This window comes from Tupaia chinensis, unplaced genomic scaffold (genome assembly GCF_000334495.1).
Source record: "Tupaia chinensis unplaced genomic scaffold, TupChi_1.0 Scaffold148350_1, whole genome shotgun sequence".
Classification (NCBI taxonomy): domain Eukaryota; kingdom Metazoa; phylum Chordata; class Mammalia; order Scandentia; family Tupaiidae; genus Tupaia; species Tupaia belangeri.
The window spans coordinates 1577203-1595850 of NW_006208201.1; the positions used below are offsets into that span (position 1 = coordinate 1577203).

The following is an 18648-nucleotide window of genomic DNA, read 5'->3' on the forward strand; positions in this document are numbered from 1 at the left end:
AAATTTACATTGAGTGAATTTTGTTATCTTCACCCCCCATTGTGGTCTGTCTTAGAAACTGGTTAGAATGTACACAGAAACAAAAATTTTAGCCCGTGACCTTTTGAGGAATTTTCTGAGTCAAAGTAGAAACAAATTATCCATTGTTCACAGAGTGCTTTGCTCAGTGTTCTGCCTTTGCTAAATCCTGCTATTTGTGGATATCTTAAGTTGCTAATAGTTTGTTAATAGAGATCAAATTAAAAGTGGATTTTTCTTCATGTAGTTTAGACCCTTTACACTTCTGCCATTATATCCAACAATTCATTATAATGTAGCAACAAATGTTTTAAAAGTGTTCAGATTTTTTCTAACTGAAAATAATACATGCAAATTAAAGAATAAAGATCTATGAAACTAAAAGAAAAAACTTCATTCTTACCTCTCAAATACAATGATTTCATCTTTTTTAATTTAATTTCTTGAAGCACCCCCTGCACCTCAGGCATAGTTTTCTGTGTTCTAGTAGTAGTAGTTTTTTGTGTGTATGAAAAATGCAGTCTAAAAACAGTCTCATTTTATTTTGTATTTTTATATTTACTGACAACTCATCTTTGAATCGTTTTTTCAATAACTTTTCTATAAAATGTCTTATTAGTAGTAACTAAGACAACTTTATTATTTACATAAAGCTTGGTATCTAGTTACACATTCTTTTACTTCCTCTTTGTTATTTTTTTATTTTTATTTTTTGTTAACTGTGCCTTTTTCTTATAAAATGTACACTTTTTTGGTAAGGCAAGTACATCTCTGTTTTTTCTTTAGGTGCTATGTTTTCGTCTTACCTAGGAAAGTTTTCCCCACTCCAATATTACAGGGTTATTCTTTATTATTCTTCCTTATTGTTTTATGGCTTTGGTTTTTTTTTTTTTTTTTAATTGTCAGAGGGCATATTTGCTCTTCAGACAAAGGGGAGGGGATCACCCCCCCCCTTCATGTAATGTGGTAATACTGTGGTTCCTTTTCTTCCATTTCTCCATCCTATCAGGATTTGGGGCACACATGTGCCCAACATAGTTTTCAAGTTGCTAGGGCTGGGATTTGTGGTCAGTCATGTGGGATCTAGCATCATTAACCATTAGGCTACAGACCTGACCCTTTATTTTTTTCCTTAAAATAGATTTTTAAAAAAGAATTAATTTTATTCAATGTTACCGTTATTTCTAAAATTTGCTACAGGGCATGCACATTCACCAGAGAGAAACAAGAAAGAGAGAGAGAGAGCAAGAAAGAAACAGGCCACCAGGTCTGGGTCTTGAACCACTGTCAGGATGTGGGAGTCCAGTGCCCGAACCACTGTGCCACCCACTGGCCTCTTAAAGTAGTTTTATTTTTATTTATTTATTTATTTTTTAAGAGAGATTATTGCTATAAGGCACGTGCACTCACTAGAGAGACAGAGACAAAAAAGCGAGAAGTCATGCCTCAGGGGGGATGTCCATGCCTCAATCCCTTTTCCTCCATTCTCTGAGGATTTGGGGCATGTACAAGCACACGCCTGGCCTGAGTTTTAAGCTGCTGAGTCTGGGACTTGAACCGGTTGACTATGTGGGAGTCCAGTGACGTAACCATTACAGCATCTGCTGGTCCTGGTTTTAAATTATGTGTGTGTGTGTGTGTGTGTGTGTGTGTATATATATTTATTTATTTATTTTATTTTTTTTTGGGGGGGTGGGGGAGTGGAGTGACATTTTCGCTATAGGGTGTGTGCGCTCGCCTGGAAGACAGAGACAGACAGAAAGTGAGAAATCACCCCCCCCTCCAGGGGGCGTGGCCATGCGGCAATCCCTTCTCCTCCATCCTCCTCTAGGGGTCTTGGGCACGCATGTACACGTGCCTGGCGTGAGTTTAAGCCACTGGGTCCGGGACTCGAACTGTGATCAACTGCATGGGAGTTCAGCGACATAGCCATTACGCTAACTGCTGGTCCCTGTATACATATATTTTTAAATGTGGTAACAATTACTCTTCTAAAATTGTATAACTAATTGGTTTTGCAAGTTAATGACATCAGTCTATTCTTTTACCATTGATTTGAAATACTACTTTTATAGGGAGTTGGTGACGGTGGTTGGGACTGGACAGTGGTTCAGTAGTAACATAGCAGTGTTGTATGTTGTATGCTGATCCACATGGGAATGTTGCGCCCGAGACCTCCTTGACACATTGGGCACACATATGCCCGTGATCCAAAGCTGAACATCCAGCACTGTGTTGTGAAGACTGTTGGGCTGTCTGTCTCTCTCTTTCTAATTGTGAAAATAATACATAATGCTATGGAAGAAAGAAAGAAATTTATAAAACAATCCTATGTTTATCATATTAAATTTCTATGTACATACTAACACAGATTTTCTTATAAGAGTTTAATAAAATATGTTAAAGTATTGACTATACAACTCTCCTCGTTTTTCAGAAATTTCTTTGATATTCTTGCAAATTTTACAAGTGAAATTCAGAAATAACTTGCTATTTATTTATTATTATTATCATTATTATTATTTGTTTGGAGAGGTTTTTGCTATAGTGTGCATGTGCTTGCCAGAAAGAGACAGAGAGACAGAAAGCGAGAAATCACCCCCCCAGAGGGGATGGCCATGCCACAATCCCTTCTCTTCCATTCTCCTTTTGGGGTCTTGAGCACGTATGCACATGTGTCTGGTGTGAGTTTAAGCTACCAGGCTTGGGACTTGAACCATGGTTGACTACATGGGAGTCCAGTGATATAGCCATTACTCCAACTGCAGGTTCCATAACTTGCCATTTTAAATAAGCCCTGTCTGCAGTCTATTATAATTTCCCACTACTTATCCTGTACTCTTGTTTAATCTACCATCCTTTCTTGCCTAGACTATCTTCTAACATGCAGCAGCAAGAGTTGTTTTTGAGTTTCTTTCATGAGAGAGTGAGAGAGAGACAGGACAGGCACCTCCCACACAATCTTCATGCCGCAATCCACCCTAGCCTTAGCCAGAATCATGGGCACAATGTGCGTGCCCAGCACATACAGAGTGATGCTGGGACACAACCAGAAGGCAGCATCAGGAAACACTGTCACCACTTACCCCCATGATTGGCTACGAAAGGTAGACAGAAAGAGAGATCACCTCCCAGGCGCATGACCACGCCACAACCTTGTCCTCCATACTTCTCTAGGAATTTTGGGCATGCATGCACACCTGCCCAGCGTGAGTTTGAAGCCACCAGGTCTGGGACTTGAACTGCTGTCAGCTGTTTGGGACTCCAGCAACCTAACCCTTATGGCATCTGCTGGTTCCAAGAGGGTTCTTTTTAAAGCATAACTCATGGCCCAGCCACGATGGCCCAAGTAGGAGCGTGCCACTGTGTTGTGCTGAGGTTGCATGGGAAGCCAGATTTGGTTTCTGGCCCAACTGAATAAATAGAAATCAGTTCATGTCACTCTCCTTATTTCCCTTCAGTTTTCTTTCTCTCTGTTTTGGTTATCTGTTGCTGTGTAGTAAATTGCTATAAAGCACTGTAGCTGGAAAAACAACCATTTTATAATTTTTGTGGGTCAGGAATTTATGACATGTTCAGCTGGGCAGTTCCTGTATATTTCTTTCTTTTTTTTTTTTTTGAGAGGTTTTTGCTATAGGACGCATGCGCTCACCAGAAAGACATAGAGAGACAGAGAGACAGAAAGCGAGAAATCACCTCCTAGGGGGGGATGGCCACGCCACAATCCCTTCTCCTTCTTTCTCCTCTTGGGATCTTGGGCACGCACGCACATGCGCCCAGCGTGAGTTTAAGCCACCAGGTCCGGGACTCGAACCACGGTTGACTACGTGGGAGTCCAGCGACATAGCCATTACGCTAACTGCTGGTCCCTTCATATGGAATTTTTTTTTAAAAGAATTATTTTGTTTAACTTTACTAATTTATTTATTCCCTTGAGAAGTGCATTCTTTCTCTCTCTCTCTGTCTCTTTGTCTTTCTCTGGTGAGTATATATACCCTCTGGCAGTCAAAAAATAAATTTAAAATATAATAAAAATTGTGTGTGTGTGTGTGTGTGTGTGTTATACTATGTTGGAAACTCAAATGAACTTACTAACTAAATGTAAGAATTAATAAGCAGGGGCTAGCAGGTGGTGTGATGGTCAAGGTGCTAGACTTCCGCATGGCTGACTGCAGTTTGAGTCCCAGACAGGGCAGCTTCCTTTCTCACTCTCTCTTTTTCTCTCTTTGTCTCTCTGGGAGTACATGTGTCCTATAGTAAATTAAAAAGAAAAATAAATGAATAAAATAAAGAATCTTAAAAAATAATTAATAAGCAAATTTACTCAACCCCAAGCAGTGTTGACTACTGCAGGGCTTGGACCCTGATCAGTGCTTGGCATGTCAAAGTGGAGGAAAGTTCTGGCACTTAATATTAAACATGTTCCTGGGGCCGGCAGGTGTGGTAGTTGAGGGCGCTGGACTCCCATATGGCCAACCGTGGTTTGAGTTCTGGACCTGGTGGCTTGCTTTCTCACTTCTCTCTCTCTTTCTCTGTCCCTCTCTGGTTGAATTAAAATAAGTAAATAAATAAAGTTAAAAAAAAGAAACATAGTAAACTGAAGGGCAGAGTGGGGGACCAGTTGAATGGTGTAGTGGCTACATTGGTGGACTCCATCGTAGTAGAGCATGGTTCGAGTTCTGAACCTGATGGCTTAAAACTCATGCCAGGTGCATGTTTGTGTGCATCCAAAATCCTGAGAGGAAAACGGAGGAGAAGGGATTGTGGCGTTACCATCTTCCCTGGGGGTGATTTCTTGATTTCTGTCTCTTTGTCTCTCCAGTGAGTGTATGGATCCTATAGCAAAAATCTCTCAAAAACAATTTTTTTTTTTTTAATTTTGCCATATGGTACATGTGCTTACTGGAGAGAGCCAGGGAAATAGGGACAGTGAGAAAGCACCCCCTAGAGGAGATGACTATGTCACAATCTCTTCTCCATTCTCCTTTCAGGATTTTGGCACTCACACATACACATTTGGTGTGTTTTTCAAGCGTTTGGGTCTGGGACTTGAACTGTGCAGTGCAATCAGCCATGTAGTATTCAGCCACCTAAACCACCATGTAACCAGCTGGCCCATTTCTTCTCATTTTTATCAATCTGACTGCCTGAATGGGATGAAAGAAAAAGAATGAAGTAAGCTCAAGGATGACTTTCATGCAGACATGGGAAACTGGGTGAATTGTGGTACTATTTACTGAGAGAAGAGATATGGTAAGGAAAGTTATGAATTAAGCTCTGGACACCTTCAGTTTGACATACCCACATGGTACTTTCATGGAGAAATCAAACAGGCATTTGGATAACGTATCTGAAGCTTAGGAGATGAATTTACATCAAAGATTGAGGTTTGGTAGTTGTGTTAGTTTTCTGTTTCTCTGTTATAAACTACTACAGATACAATGACTTGAAACAACACAAAATGATCATCATGGTTTCTGTGCTTAGAAAGGGGAGTCTGGGGACCAGCGGGTGGCATGGTGGTTAAGGCAGCTGGACTCTCACATGGCTGATCACTGTTCGAGTCTTGGATCTGACAGCTTACTTGCTCACTTTCCTTCCTTTTCTTTCTTTCTTTGGTCAACTTCAAAGAAATAAAAAATAAAATGATGACAATGAATAAAATAGAATAATTCTTTCTTTCTTTCTTTTTTTTTTTTTGAGAGGGTTTTGCCATATAGGGCATGTGTGCTCACCAGACAGACAGAGAGACAGAAAGTGAGAAATCACTCCCCAGGGGGGATGGCCACGCCACAATCCCTTCTCATCTTGGGATCTTGGGCACGCACGCATACGCGCCCAGCATGAGTTTTAAGCCACAGGGTCCAGGACTCGAACCGCGGTTGACTACATGGGAGTCCAGCGACATAGCCATTATGCTAACTGCTGGTCCCAAAATGAAACAATTCTTTAAAAACAAAAAGAAAAGAAAGGGGAATCTGGTTACCTAGTGGGTTCTCTGCTCAGGTTCTTAGGCTGAAATCAAAATGTCATTTGGAGCTTGAATGTCACTGAAAGTTTGGGGTTCTCTTCCAAGCTCACTGGCTGTTGGCAGAAATTAGTTTGTTAAAATTGTGGCACTTAGGTCATTAGTTCCTAGAAGGTGCTTGCTGTTCCCTGTCATGTGGCCTTCATGGTTAGTTTTGTCATATCCAGAAGAAAGCGTCTCTGCTGTTTTATATCTCTGTTAAACGTTCACCTTGCTAGGTCATGCTCATCAAAGATGATCTCCCTTTTCACTAACTCAGAGTGAACTGGTTAGACATTTTAATTACATCGGCAGAGTGTCTTTTGCCATACAATATAGCAATCATGAGAGTGATAGCTCATATTTTTGTGTCTTTCTGATTCTCAAAGCAAGAGAGGACTAGAACAGTGTATGTACACTAGAGAGTAGAACATTACGGGCCTGCTAAGTCATCAATGGTTATTATAGTAATCAGCAGCAGGATAGTCACTACGTACAGGTGATTGCCCAAGAAAAGCTAACTGTCCAGAGTAGAGAGGGAGATTAAGGCAGAATTTCAGAATTATTGATACTTGGATTCAATAAATGTTAGAATTTTCCTCTGACACATTTTTAAAAATGATGTGTAATTTACACATGGTACAATTTACTTTTAGGTGTACACTCTGAGTAATGACAAATGCATACACATTCAGATAACCATTCACACAGGATGTAGGATGTTTCACCACCCAAAAGATTCCTTTGCACCCCTGTGGCCAGAAGAGGAGGCGGTGGCAGATCCTGAGGGGGACATCTCGTCTTGCAGGGGAGAAGCCTTTGGATCTTTTCAAACGAGTGTGGGGAGTGTCCACTTTTAGTAGGCAGTGGTGGGCCACTCCTGCAGAGTTAGAAGTTTCAGGGGAATTTGGGAATACAAGATTTTTGGGAGTACCAATCCAAATGTTTCCATTCCGTGTGTCAGAATCTTATTCTTTCGCAACCAGGGACCTGATCTTGGCATTGCAGACCTGCCTTGTTTGGAAGTTTAACCTTCTTTGAAGCCTAGCACATATGGGTACAGATACATCTGTCTGTCTGTATGTTTGACAGATAAAAGTGGATGGTAGTTAAGTGCTGGTTCTGCTTCTTAGGTTCCTTTCCCTCTTGCTACAGAAGAGGAGAGTCTGTGCATTCCTACAGAGACACTCTGGTTTTCAAACTTACCTTTCAATCGATAGTTAATCTTTTCTTTGTTTTGTTATTATTTTTTTTCCAGAGTTCAAAGAGTTTAGTAGTATTCCACTTCCACTGTTTTATAGTCCCAGTTTCTCTTTCCTTGTCAGATTTAAAATCCTATCAGCACTTGCTACCAGCTATCCTGGAATCTAAGTGTGTGTTTAGGCTTTCCTTGGAGATCAACGCATGGGGGAAAGGAGCCCTGGGCAGATGCAGTCTTTATGGCACACTGTGGGCCCAGCGTCAGCTTTGACCCACTACATGGGGGAGTTCTGGAGCTAGATGGCCGTTGTGGGTTGCCTAGAATTGGACTGAGGTGACCAGGTCTTTATATTGTTATATTTATCAGTCATTGAATATGGGCTGCCCCAGGAAGCATGTGACCTTGGGCAGGGCAGTTCTTTGCAGGTGAGGCAGTCCCTGCAAAGGGTTACTGACAGCACTCTCAGGAGTTAAGGCCACAAGTCCTTCGTGAAGAGGGATCTGGGCAGCACCTCAGTCCATCTACCATGATTCTTTTGTATCTACTAAGTGGTCAGTTTGTTTTTGTTTTTTAGTAGCTTACGAACTCATGGATTTAAATACATATATTTAGCCAGCTCTCTGCTGATGTATATGCATGGAGAGTACAAAGATGGTAAATACACACCTTAAAAAATGTTTACAAAGTAAGCACAGCAGTGTAAATAGTCCCCAGATCAAGAAATAAAACACTGCTGGCCATCTAAAGTACCCTCTTTCCCCTCGTGTAGCCTTCTAGTCACTTTCTTCCAAGGGTCTTTACTATTCTGATTTCTAAAATCGTAGGATGGATTTAACATGTTCTTGATATTTATGTAACATACAGTATATCTTCTGTCTTGGCCCCTCAGTATTATATTTGTGAAATTACGTTTATAGTTGTCATTTCTTTTTAATTATCTTTTTTCTTTGTATGAATATGAGAGGTTGTCCCAAAGTTCATGAAAATATGTATTATGAAAAGACAGAGCATAGGTTTAAAACATTTTTGCACCAAAATAGACTAATACTTTAATGTCATTTTCCCACAAACATTTTGAAGTCCTCTTGTATACCACTTTAAAAACAATTCACGCTGTTGATAGCTTTTTGGATTGTCTCTGGCTTTAGGAAATTACTAAACTGTTGCTGTAAACATTGTATGTGTCTGTTGGTGAACATATGCACACATTTCTGTTGGGTATATACCCAGTGGAATTGCTGAGTGTGTGTATGTTCCGTTTCGGCAGATAATGCCAGTTTCCAAGGACATTACTGAGTCACACTAGTAATGTGGAGAAGTTTTGGTTGCTGTGGTTTGCCCCTGTTTGTAGAGATGTAGACCTCCAGGACATATAGCTGAGGACTGTGTATTGACCAACGTCCCTCGTCTAGGAGGTTCTCAACTCTTCTCTTCTGTCTTCTTGAAGCCATGAGACTCAACTACTCCTCTGCTTTTCAGAAGTTTCTCTCTCTTGACTGCTTCTACTCCCTTAGGCATTTGAAGCCCCCTCATGTCTTCAGTATTGGCATTGTAGCCCACAGTGACCACCAGGATCACTGATGGTTTCTTTTTCTCTCCCTCAACAGAGGTACTTTGCTTGGGAAAGCTTTATTTCTCAATCTTTTTCTGTCCAGTTTCTGCAAATGCCCCAGGGAAAAAAAACAGCTGCAGAACTCCTTGCCTCACCATAGTGCAGCCCTTTTTGGAATCCTAGACTTTGTAATCTTCGGTTCTTTCTCTGAAATCTTTCAACAAATGATTTTTATATTTCATCTTTTAAAAATTTTTTTAAAGTAAGTTCAGGGGAGGGAGGTTTTTATTTTAAATTAGTCCATCCTGTATGGAAATAGAATTATGTATTTAAACATATTTGATGTATTTTGATAAATTAAAATTGCTATCTTTAACAGCGTTCAGATTATTCTATTTTTGGCACTGAGAGCTTCTTTAAAATTCATTCCTGAGTCTGTTTGACTCAGTCCTTTTTAGTCTGTGTTGCTCTCTGGCGTGACAAGATATTCCAGGCTCATCATGCATACCTTTTTGCACTAAATATGGAATTAGCCATTTCCTAAAGGAGTCCTGAATCTTTCATTGGGAAATCATATTCAAAATTACAATTGGATAGAGGTATTTATTACTGTGGGATTGGTTATTTTGTCTAGGCATTTTCAGTGGTCAGAGGTAGCAATGATTTACTTTTTAAATACAAAATTATATACATATATATATATATTTAAAATTTTTAAAAGACTTATTTAATTTTATTTATTCATTCATTTAATTTGACCAGAGAGAGACAGACACACAGAGGGAGAGGAGGAAAGTGAGAAAGCAAGTGGCCAGGTCAGGGTCTCAAACTGTGGTGGCTCATGTGGGAGTCCAGTGCCCCACCATGCCACCTGCTGGTGCCCCAAAATAAAATATATTAAGAGTTTCTATAGACAGCTCTGATGTGGATCCAAGACTAGAGTTTTTACTTTACCATTTCTTTTATCTGTCATGCCAAGAGTCTCTGTTGTTGTTTTAGTTTATCAGAGGGCAAGTACAATCCCCGGAGAGAGACAGGGAGGGAGAAAGCACCCCTAAATAGGGCCCAGTATGTCCTCCATTTCTCCATCTTACTGGGATTTTAGGTGTGCATACACATGTGCCTGGCATGTTTTTCAAGCTAACAGGGCTGGGATTCCAACTATGTAGTCAGCCAGGTGAGGTCCAGCTCCCTTAAGTATTAGGCCATAGGGCTGACCTAAGAATCTGAGGTTTTAATGACACTAGTGATAGAATAAGGTACTGCATAATTGCTGATTTCTTGATCCAATAATACATGAATGATCAAGATTTATCTTCATCTTTTCTGTCCCTCTAATAATTTCCACAAGAAATAGACGTCAACTTAGTACAATTTAAACTCTTAGAATAGTTTCTGTGCGATTATACCATTAAAGAATTGGGTACAAATTTTAGTTCATTTGATTATTTTTGATTTCTCTATTGGCTTTATAAAATGTAAACTTTATATATATATATGTGTATATATACACACATACACACACACACATATGACATAGTTCTAAAATGAAATCTATTAAAAATAAGGAATGTGGATTCTATCCTTATTACCTTTATGTTCTTTTTTTTTTTTTTCCAATCCCTAAGGATCACCCCTTCAAAGTTTTTTTTTCTTTTTTAACATTTTATCCTTATACTGTTTTGTTTTATTCTTGATAGCTTACACGTGCATGTGTGAGAGAGAGAAGGGCACCCTCGACAGGGTCTCATGTCACTGTAATCTTCTTTACCTAGCTTTCCAGTTTGTGAGGATCTTGAGCAGGCAGGCACGTGTGGTGTGCGCCCTGTGGTCAGCCCTGTGGTTTCCTGCGCTGCAGTTCAGTTGCTACCACCGAGCTGGGCCTATTTTTTTATTGCAAGAAGATACATACATATACATATTTATTTCTGCCTAGTTTCCCTCTTTATCTGAATAGTAGTAAACTATATATATTCTTCTCTACCTGATTATTTTTTCAAACTTAAAGATATATCCTGGAGACCATTCCATAGTTTAATGAATTTGGATTCATTTTTATCATTGTTATATTTATATTTGTATGAGCCATTTATTTGATTGCCATTGTATGGTCTGTTATTTGCTCTCTAAGTATATAGTTGAATATTAAGAAATATTTGTGTATAGAGACTTACGGAAGCAGATTGTATAGTGGAATAGGAATTTTTTTTTTTTTTAAAGAGATTTTTTGCTATAGGGTACGTGCAGTTGCTGGAGACACAGAGAGAGAGAGAAAGTGAGAAACCACTCCCCATGGGGCATGGCCACACTGCAATCCCTTCTCTGTTCTCCTCTCAGGATTTTGGGTACGCATGCACATGTACCCAGTGTGAGTTTCAAGCCACCAGGTCTGGGACTCAAACCACTGTAGACTATGTGGGTGTCTACCACTATGCCACCTGTTGGTCCCAGATTTGTATATAATTTTGAGAGGACTGCTGAGGTGAGAGTCTTCAAGGAGGAGTTGGAATACCAAAGGAGTCCCTTACTAGATTCCTTAAATCAGCGGCAATGGCCAGACAACCTTGAACTTTTGGGGAAATCTGAGAAGTTAGTATGTCCAGTCACTGAAGTGAGATTGTGAAGGAGGATTTTGGATTACCTGTGGGAAGAAGCTCTTACTGTGTGTAGCTGCCAGTTTGTTTGCAAACAACCAACTGGTGGTGTTTGGGCCACTGCAGTTGAGCAAGGTAAGCATTAGTCACAAGAGTGAGCTAGATGCAGAGTGGAAGGGAAAAGAGAATGAATAAAAGATGGGACTCTCGACCCCTCTGCATCTGTCTCTCACCAACTGACTGTGAAAACCTTTAGAGACTAATACCTTCTGCTTCACTTACACATTTCAAACACATCTTGTACAAATTCCCCATTAGGTCAACTTTAACCCTGAACCATGTAATGCGTAGGATTCTGGAAAAGTGATTCTCAGCTTAAACAAAGTTGACACAGCACATACCAGTACAATGTGTGTTTCTGTTGTGTTGGTCACCTTTGTATTGATACTTTTATGTAGTGTGCTAATTTCCTTCTTATCAAAGGGGAGGAGGATATTATGCATTGATTTTCTACTATGGATAAAAATGAAATGAGCTAGTAACTTTTCTCATCTCCTTCCCTGGCATTTGGTATAAAATAATATTCTTTTACTCTCAGCTAATAACCATAAGACGTTCAGGAAGCATATTCTCCTTTTTATATGCTGTCACTTTCCTCTTCCTATTTTTGGTAATGGTAACTATAGTATCAAGTACATACTGCAGTTGCACACATACTTATTTCCTTATTACCATCACTCTCAGTTCTTTTAGTAAATATTTATTTAATTATCTGTGTTAATGTGGGTATCTCTCCAGTTATTTTGGTCATGTGAAACATTCATAGTAGTAGATCCCTCAGGAAAAGGTCAAGAGAACAATTATTTTCCAAATTCTTTCCATTTTAAACAGTTCGATTGTTAGCATTATACCTGGAAATCAGTTTGGCTGGATATTAAATACTTGGTTTATATTTTATTCCTTTGAGCATTTTAAATTTATATTACTCCACTGACTTCTTTAAAATTTTTTATTTTTAAAAAATTCATGATAGAGTTTGTGTGTGTGCATATGAGGTGGTAGGGGAGAGGCACACAGCCCACAAGGCCTGGTCACACTGCGGCCCTTTCTGCAGTCCTCCAGCCTGGAGGCTCCTGGGCACTGGTCTGTACTGCAGACCAGGCTGAGGATGTGAACCCTGGTTCCATGTGAAATCCAGTGGCTCTTGAGCAGTCTGTTACCGCTGTGTCACACCCATTGTCTTTTAATGTAGAGTTTTGTCAAAGTCTGATGACAGTCTGACTTTTGTTTCTTTTATGTGACTTTTTTCTGCCTGGATGTTCAAGGATTTAAATTTTTTTTTCTTATTTACACAGTTCATAATTTTACTAAAATAGATTCTGGTATTGGTTATTCTGGTTTAGTTTTTTTCAGGTGTGTAGTATGCCTTTTAGATATATAGCTCCAAGTATTTTTTTTTAAGAATTACTTATTATTATTTTAATTTGCTCACCGGAGAGAGAGGGAAAGTGAGAAAGCAAGTCGCCAGGTCTGGGACTTGAACTGTGGGCGGCCATGTGGGAGTCCAGCACCCAAGCCACAACACCTGCTGGCCCTAGTTCCAGTGTTTTGAATTTTAAAAAGATTCCGTTTTCTTGAGTTCTAGTATCTAATATTGATTCTGTTCCATAGGTTTGATTTCTTTGTTGATTCGTGTTATGCTGTGTTAGATCTTTTTTGTCACTTTATTGCAAATCATTGTTTTACAACTTTAATTCTTTTTTATCTTTTCCTCTGAAAGCATTATCTTTTTTCATTACTTCATTTTTATTTATTTTATGGTTACTGTTTATCCACAAAATGCTTTTTCTTTTTTTTCTCTTATTCTTTCTTGAACTATATAATCTTCTATTTGTAATTCTAATTTGTTATTTCATCCTTTGTCTTTTTCTTTTTTTGTTTGTTTTTAAGGTTTTGCCATAGGGCATGTGTGCTTGCTGGAAAGAGACAGACAGAGGCAAATTGAGAAATTCCCCTGCCAGGGGGGGATGGCCATGCCACAGTCCTTTCTCTTCCATTCTCCTGGGATTTTGGGTAGGCACGCACACACATGTGCCCAGTGCGATTTTCAAGTCACCAAGTACAGGACTTAAATCATGGGCGACCATGTGGAAGTCCAGCACCTTAAGCACCACACTACCTGTGAGCCTGCCTTTATAATTCTTAACTTTTTTTTCTTAGCATATTCTGAAATAATAATTTACAGCTTTCATCTGTTGGTAATCATGTCTTTTTGACATGTTTTCTTTTTCTGTTATCCTGATTGATATTTTTCTGTCTCTTATTCTTTTATGATTTGGCCACAGTGCTTTTCTTTTTTTTCTTTTTTTTCCCCTTTAAGATACAGGGTCTTGCTACATTGCCCAGGATGGCCTTGAACTTGTGATCCTTCTACCTTAGCCGCCTTAGTAGTTGGGACTACAGGCATGTGCCACTATATCCAACTTCTATTAATATTTCTCATTTTTATGGGAGATCAGTTTTCCTGAATTGGTAGGAGGCAAACAGGCCAGAATAGCTTTGTAGCTAACTCTTCTGTTATCATTATTTTCATGAAATTAAAAAATTTACATATACATATGCATTATATTTACATACACACACGCACACACACACACACACACACACACACACACACACACATAGCCTTGTAGCCTGCTTAAAGGAGCAGGATCCCACATGGCCAACGGTTGTTCAAATCCCAGTCCTGGAGGCTTGAACATGCTGGGTGCATGTGCACGTATACCTAAAATCCTGACAGGGTGGAGAAATGGAGAAGGGTTACAGTATGACAGCATCTCATTGAGGAATGCTTCCTTGTCCCCGTTACCCTCACCATGCCTCTGCTTCTCTGTGGCGAGTGCAGGCACCCTTTGACAAAACCAAACAAACAAAAAAATTAAAGAAAATATGATCTTACTCTTTCAAAGCTCTCTTAGCCTTATTTCTTTGTTTTCATCCTTACCTGGACCTTTTTCCTTTGTTCTTCGTCTTCCTGTTGCTATCAATTTGGAATTCTTTTTTTAAAGAAGTTTTTGTCTTAGAGCACGTGAGCTCACTGGAGAGAGAGACAGACAGACAGACAGAGAGAAAGTGAGAAATCACCCCCTGGGAGAATGACCACACTCAATTACCTTCTTCTCCATTCTCCTCTGGGATCTTAGGCATACTTGCATACATGCCCAGCATGATTTTCTTTTTTCTTAGAATTATTACTTTTTATTTGTATTTATTTATTTAAATTTGACCAGAGAGGGACAGAGTGAGTGTGTGTGAGTGTGTGTGTGTTTGTGAGAGACAGAGAGACAGAGAGAGAGAGAGAGAGAGAGAGAGAGAGAGAAAGTAGAGAAAGTAGAGAAAGTGAGAAAGTAAGATACCAGATCCAGGACTTGAACCGCGGATGGCCATGTGGGAGTCCAGCGCCCTTAACCACCATACCACCTTAACCACCTGCCAGTGTGATTTTCAAGCCATCAGAGTCTGGGACTCAAACCAGGGTTGGCCTTGTGGTAGTCCAGCGAAGTAACCACTATGCCATCTGCTGGCTCTGTCAATTAGGAATTTAATCTTGGTTTCTTCTCAGTGTGGGCTTCATTTTGGAAGGGAATTTCATCAGCTAGACAGTTTAGAACTGTCATGTCCTTTGAAGTCTAATTTAATATTTAATCTACATGTATGGCTACTTAAATTTAAGGAAGTTAAATTTAAATAAAATTAAACATTTGATTCCTCATCTGCACTGGCCATGTTATATGTTATAAGTACTTAATAGCTGTAGCTAGTGGCTATTATATTTGACATTGTTGATACAAGATATTATCACCAGAAATTTCTATTGGACAGTGATAGCTTAGTCTGTCCTTCCTTCTCTTTAGACTTTTGCAAACCTGTTGTACTCATCCGCAAATTGCAGTGTATAAAACCCACTCTGAATTGACCTGCTGTCCTGTCCTTCCCTCTCTTCCCTTCCCTTTCCTTCTTTATTATGACAGAGAGCACTCGTGCATGCATGAGGGAGCAGGAAAAAGAGAGACGCACCCTCTACAGGATTGTTTTGTCATACTGCAGTCCCCTTTCTCTAGGCCGTCCCTCTCAGGATCCTGTGCACCTGCCTCTGTGTCCAGCATGGTTTCAGTGTTCTTTGAGGAGATCACATTTACATTTATCTGAGAACGAATTAAATTGCATAACCTAGAAGTACATGTTTACTCTATTTAGAAATAGCATTCCATGTTGGAAGCACCATGAATATAGTGGGTCTTTTGAAAAGTCATGATGAATTTTTCTGTGCAGAAATGTATCAGCTTTTCCACCGACCCAGTACTTACTATTTCTAACAACATTAGGCTGCAGTTGGCCACATGGCACCTCCTGTGGGACGTGGTCATGCAGCAGTCTCTTCTCCTTTTATCGCTTCCTCCTTCTGGGGTTTTGGACATGTACACTAATGCACTGGAAATATTTTTCAAGCCACAGGGTCCTGGACTTGAACTGCACAGCCTGACCCCCTGCTTACTCATTTTTTGGGCTTTGTGGGGAGCCTTATCCCATAATTTTGATGTAAATACTATCTTTTGAGTTTGTGTGGTTTTAAGAATTATTTATTTAATTTTATTAATTATTTAAATTGCTATAGGGTCTGTGTACTCATGAGAGAGAGAGAAAGTGGGGGAGAGGGAGAAAGGGAGAGGGAGGGAGAGAGAGGGCAGGAGTGAGGGAGGGAGGGAAGGAAAGTGAGAAAGCCAGCCACAGGTCCAGGACTTAAACCACGGATAGGCATGTGGGAGTGCAGTGCCTTAACCACCATATCACCTGCTGGCCCCCTGAGTTTGTGGTTTTGCTTTTGTAGTTTCTGTGCTTTCTATGGGTGGACTTGGAAAGATACACGAAGAATATGTCCTTTTTACCTTTAAGATTATAATCTTTGGGAACCAGCAAATGGCGTAATGGCTATGTCACTGGACTCCCAGGTAGTCGACTGCAGCTCACATCCCAGACTCGGTGGCTTAAACTCACACCGGGCACGTGTGCGTGTGTGATCCCAAGAGGAGAATGGAGGAGAAGGGATTGTGACGTGGCCATCCCCCCCCACACACGGGGGGCTGATTTCTCGATTTCTATCTCTCTGTTGCTGTCTTTTTTTTTTTTTTAGAGGTTTTTGCTATAGTGCGCGTCTGCTTGCCAGACAGACAGAGAGACAGAAAGCGAGAAATCACCACCCCGGGGGGATGGCTATGCCACAATCCCTTCTCCTCCATTCTCCTCTCGGGATCTTGGGCATGCATGCACATGCACCCGGCGTGAGTTTAAGCCACCAGGTCCGGGATTCGAACCACGGTCGACTACGTGGGAGTCCAGCGACATAGCCGTTATGCTAACTGTTGGTCCCTCTCTCTCTGTCTTTCTGGCGAGCACACGCACCTTATAGCAAAAACCTCTCAAAAAAAAAAGATTATAATATTTGTAATTGTTCTCCCCTTCCTTTATACCCTAAAAATTTCTAGCACATATCTATTTACCACTACTTTAATATCAGATTTACTGCCCATTATTAACTGACTTAGCAGATGTGGGCATATCACTTGGTCTCATTTCACCTTTAGTTGCAGTATTTTAAACATGAGAAAGTTGGGCTCAGGTTTGTGTGCTTTCTGTGTGGCTAATCTCACAGGGTTTTCTTAGCATGAGAAGGTATGATGATCCCCTCAAAGAATATTTTTCCCAGGGGATTTATGTATATGTTCGTCTGTTACTCTCTCAGTTGTGTAGCTGAGAGTACTTACCTTACCTGAGTCAGCCATATTGTATTTATTTCAAGTTTTATGGCTTATTCTTGTTTCTGTGCAATTGGCAGTTATTTGCCATTATTGACTAGAGGTCTAGGGCATAAATTTTCATGATCTGTTGTTATTTTAATGTTGGAGATCAGTGTATGAGAGAAAGAGTTGAGTGTGCTTTTTTGTAAACATTCCCTGATATATTTTGGTAGACATTCCCTGAAATAATTTTTAGCTATTGTAAGAGAATAACTCTATTTCTCTGAGTCATTAGTCCCTTTTTTATAGTGCTTAGTAAAGGATTTAATTTTGTAAACAGAGATCTATGACTTCTAGAAGAAAAACTACAAAAATTTAAATTTCCCAAGAATTTAAGATTTGCTATAAATGCTATTACTATATTGCAAATTAGAGCTTGAGATACAAATATAGTTGATAAAGTTTCCCTAAATTATTGTGATTTTCAATGAGAAATAATAAGTTATTTTTAGTAATTTTCAAGGATAAATTACTAATATGTTGTTTCTTTTTTCTTTCAGCTTCCAATAAAAACAGGACAACAGAACACACATACCAAAGTCAGTACTGAACACAACAAGGAATGTCTCATCAATATTTCCAAATACAAATTTTCTTTGGTTATAAGCGGCCTCACAACTATCTTAAAAAATGTTAACAATATGGTGAGTATTTGAGTTACTGTTTTGGGGGGAATTTTTTTTTTTTTAAGAGAGATTTTTGCTATAGGTTGTGTGTGCTTGCTGGAAAGACAGAGACAGAGAGACAGAAAATGAGAAATCACCCCCTGTGGGGATGGCCACGCTGCAATTTTTTTCTCCTCCATGTTCCTCTCAGGATTTTAGGCACGCAAGCGCATGTACCCGGCATGAGTTTAAGTTGCCAGGTCTGGGACTCGAACCATGGTCAACTACGTGGGAGTCTGGTGACGTAACCATGGTCAACTATGTGGGAGTCCAGTGACATAACCATTATGTCATCTGCTGGTCCCTATATTGTTTTTTATTTAAAAGTTTGGAACTTTTATTTTGAAGTATGGGAAGTAATTTTCTGTAGACTTTGGATATAACCATTTTATTTTGTGGATAAGCACATCTAACCTTTTTAATATTTTAGTTTTGGATTCTTTCCTTTAGAAGCTAACCTTACTTATGCCCCATTTGCTTTTCCAGTGTTTTTCTGGAATTAGGGTTTTATACAGCTTTTGTATATGAATTGACCATAGTAATCTATTATATGCTCTTCTTGAACTTATTTCAGTTTATCTATCAGATTGCTCTGGCCCTAAATATTGATAGATGACAAATAAAATCTGATCTTATATTATTAAAATGTGAGATTTCTTTCTTTCTTTCTTTTTTTTTTTGAGAGGTTTTTCCTATAGGGCGCATGCACTTGGCAGAAAGACAGAGACAGAAACAGAAAGCTAGAAATCACCCCCC

At 39.6% G+C, this 18648-nt stretch overlaps 1 protein-coding gene across 1 annotated transcript in view; it reads left to right on the forward strand.

Annotated features, from left to right (window-relative positions):
* The window catches only part of LOC102476367 (neurofibromin), a 160206-nt gene that overhangs the window by 26736 nt on the left and 114822 nt on the right, over nucleotides 1-18648 (forward strand). The window contains exon 3 of the mRNA XM_014584974.1: nucleotides 17728-17871. Coding sequence (XP_014440460.1) covers nucleotides 17728-17871 — 144 coding nt within the window. The remainder of the gene's footprint in view (nucleotides 1-17727; nucleotides 17872-18648) is intronic.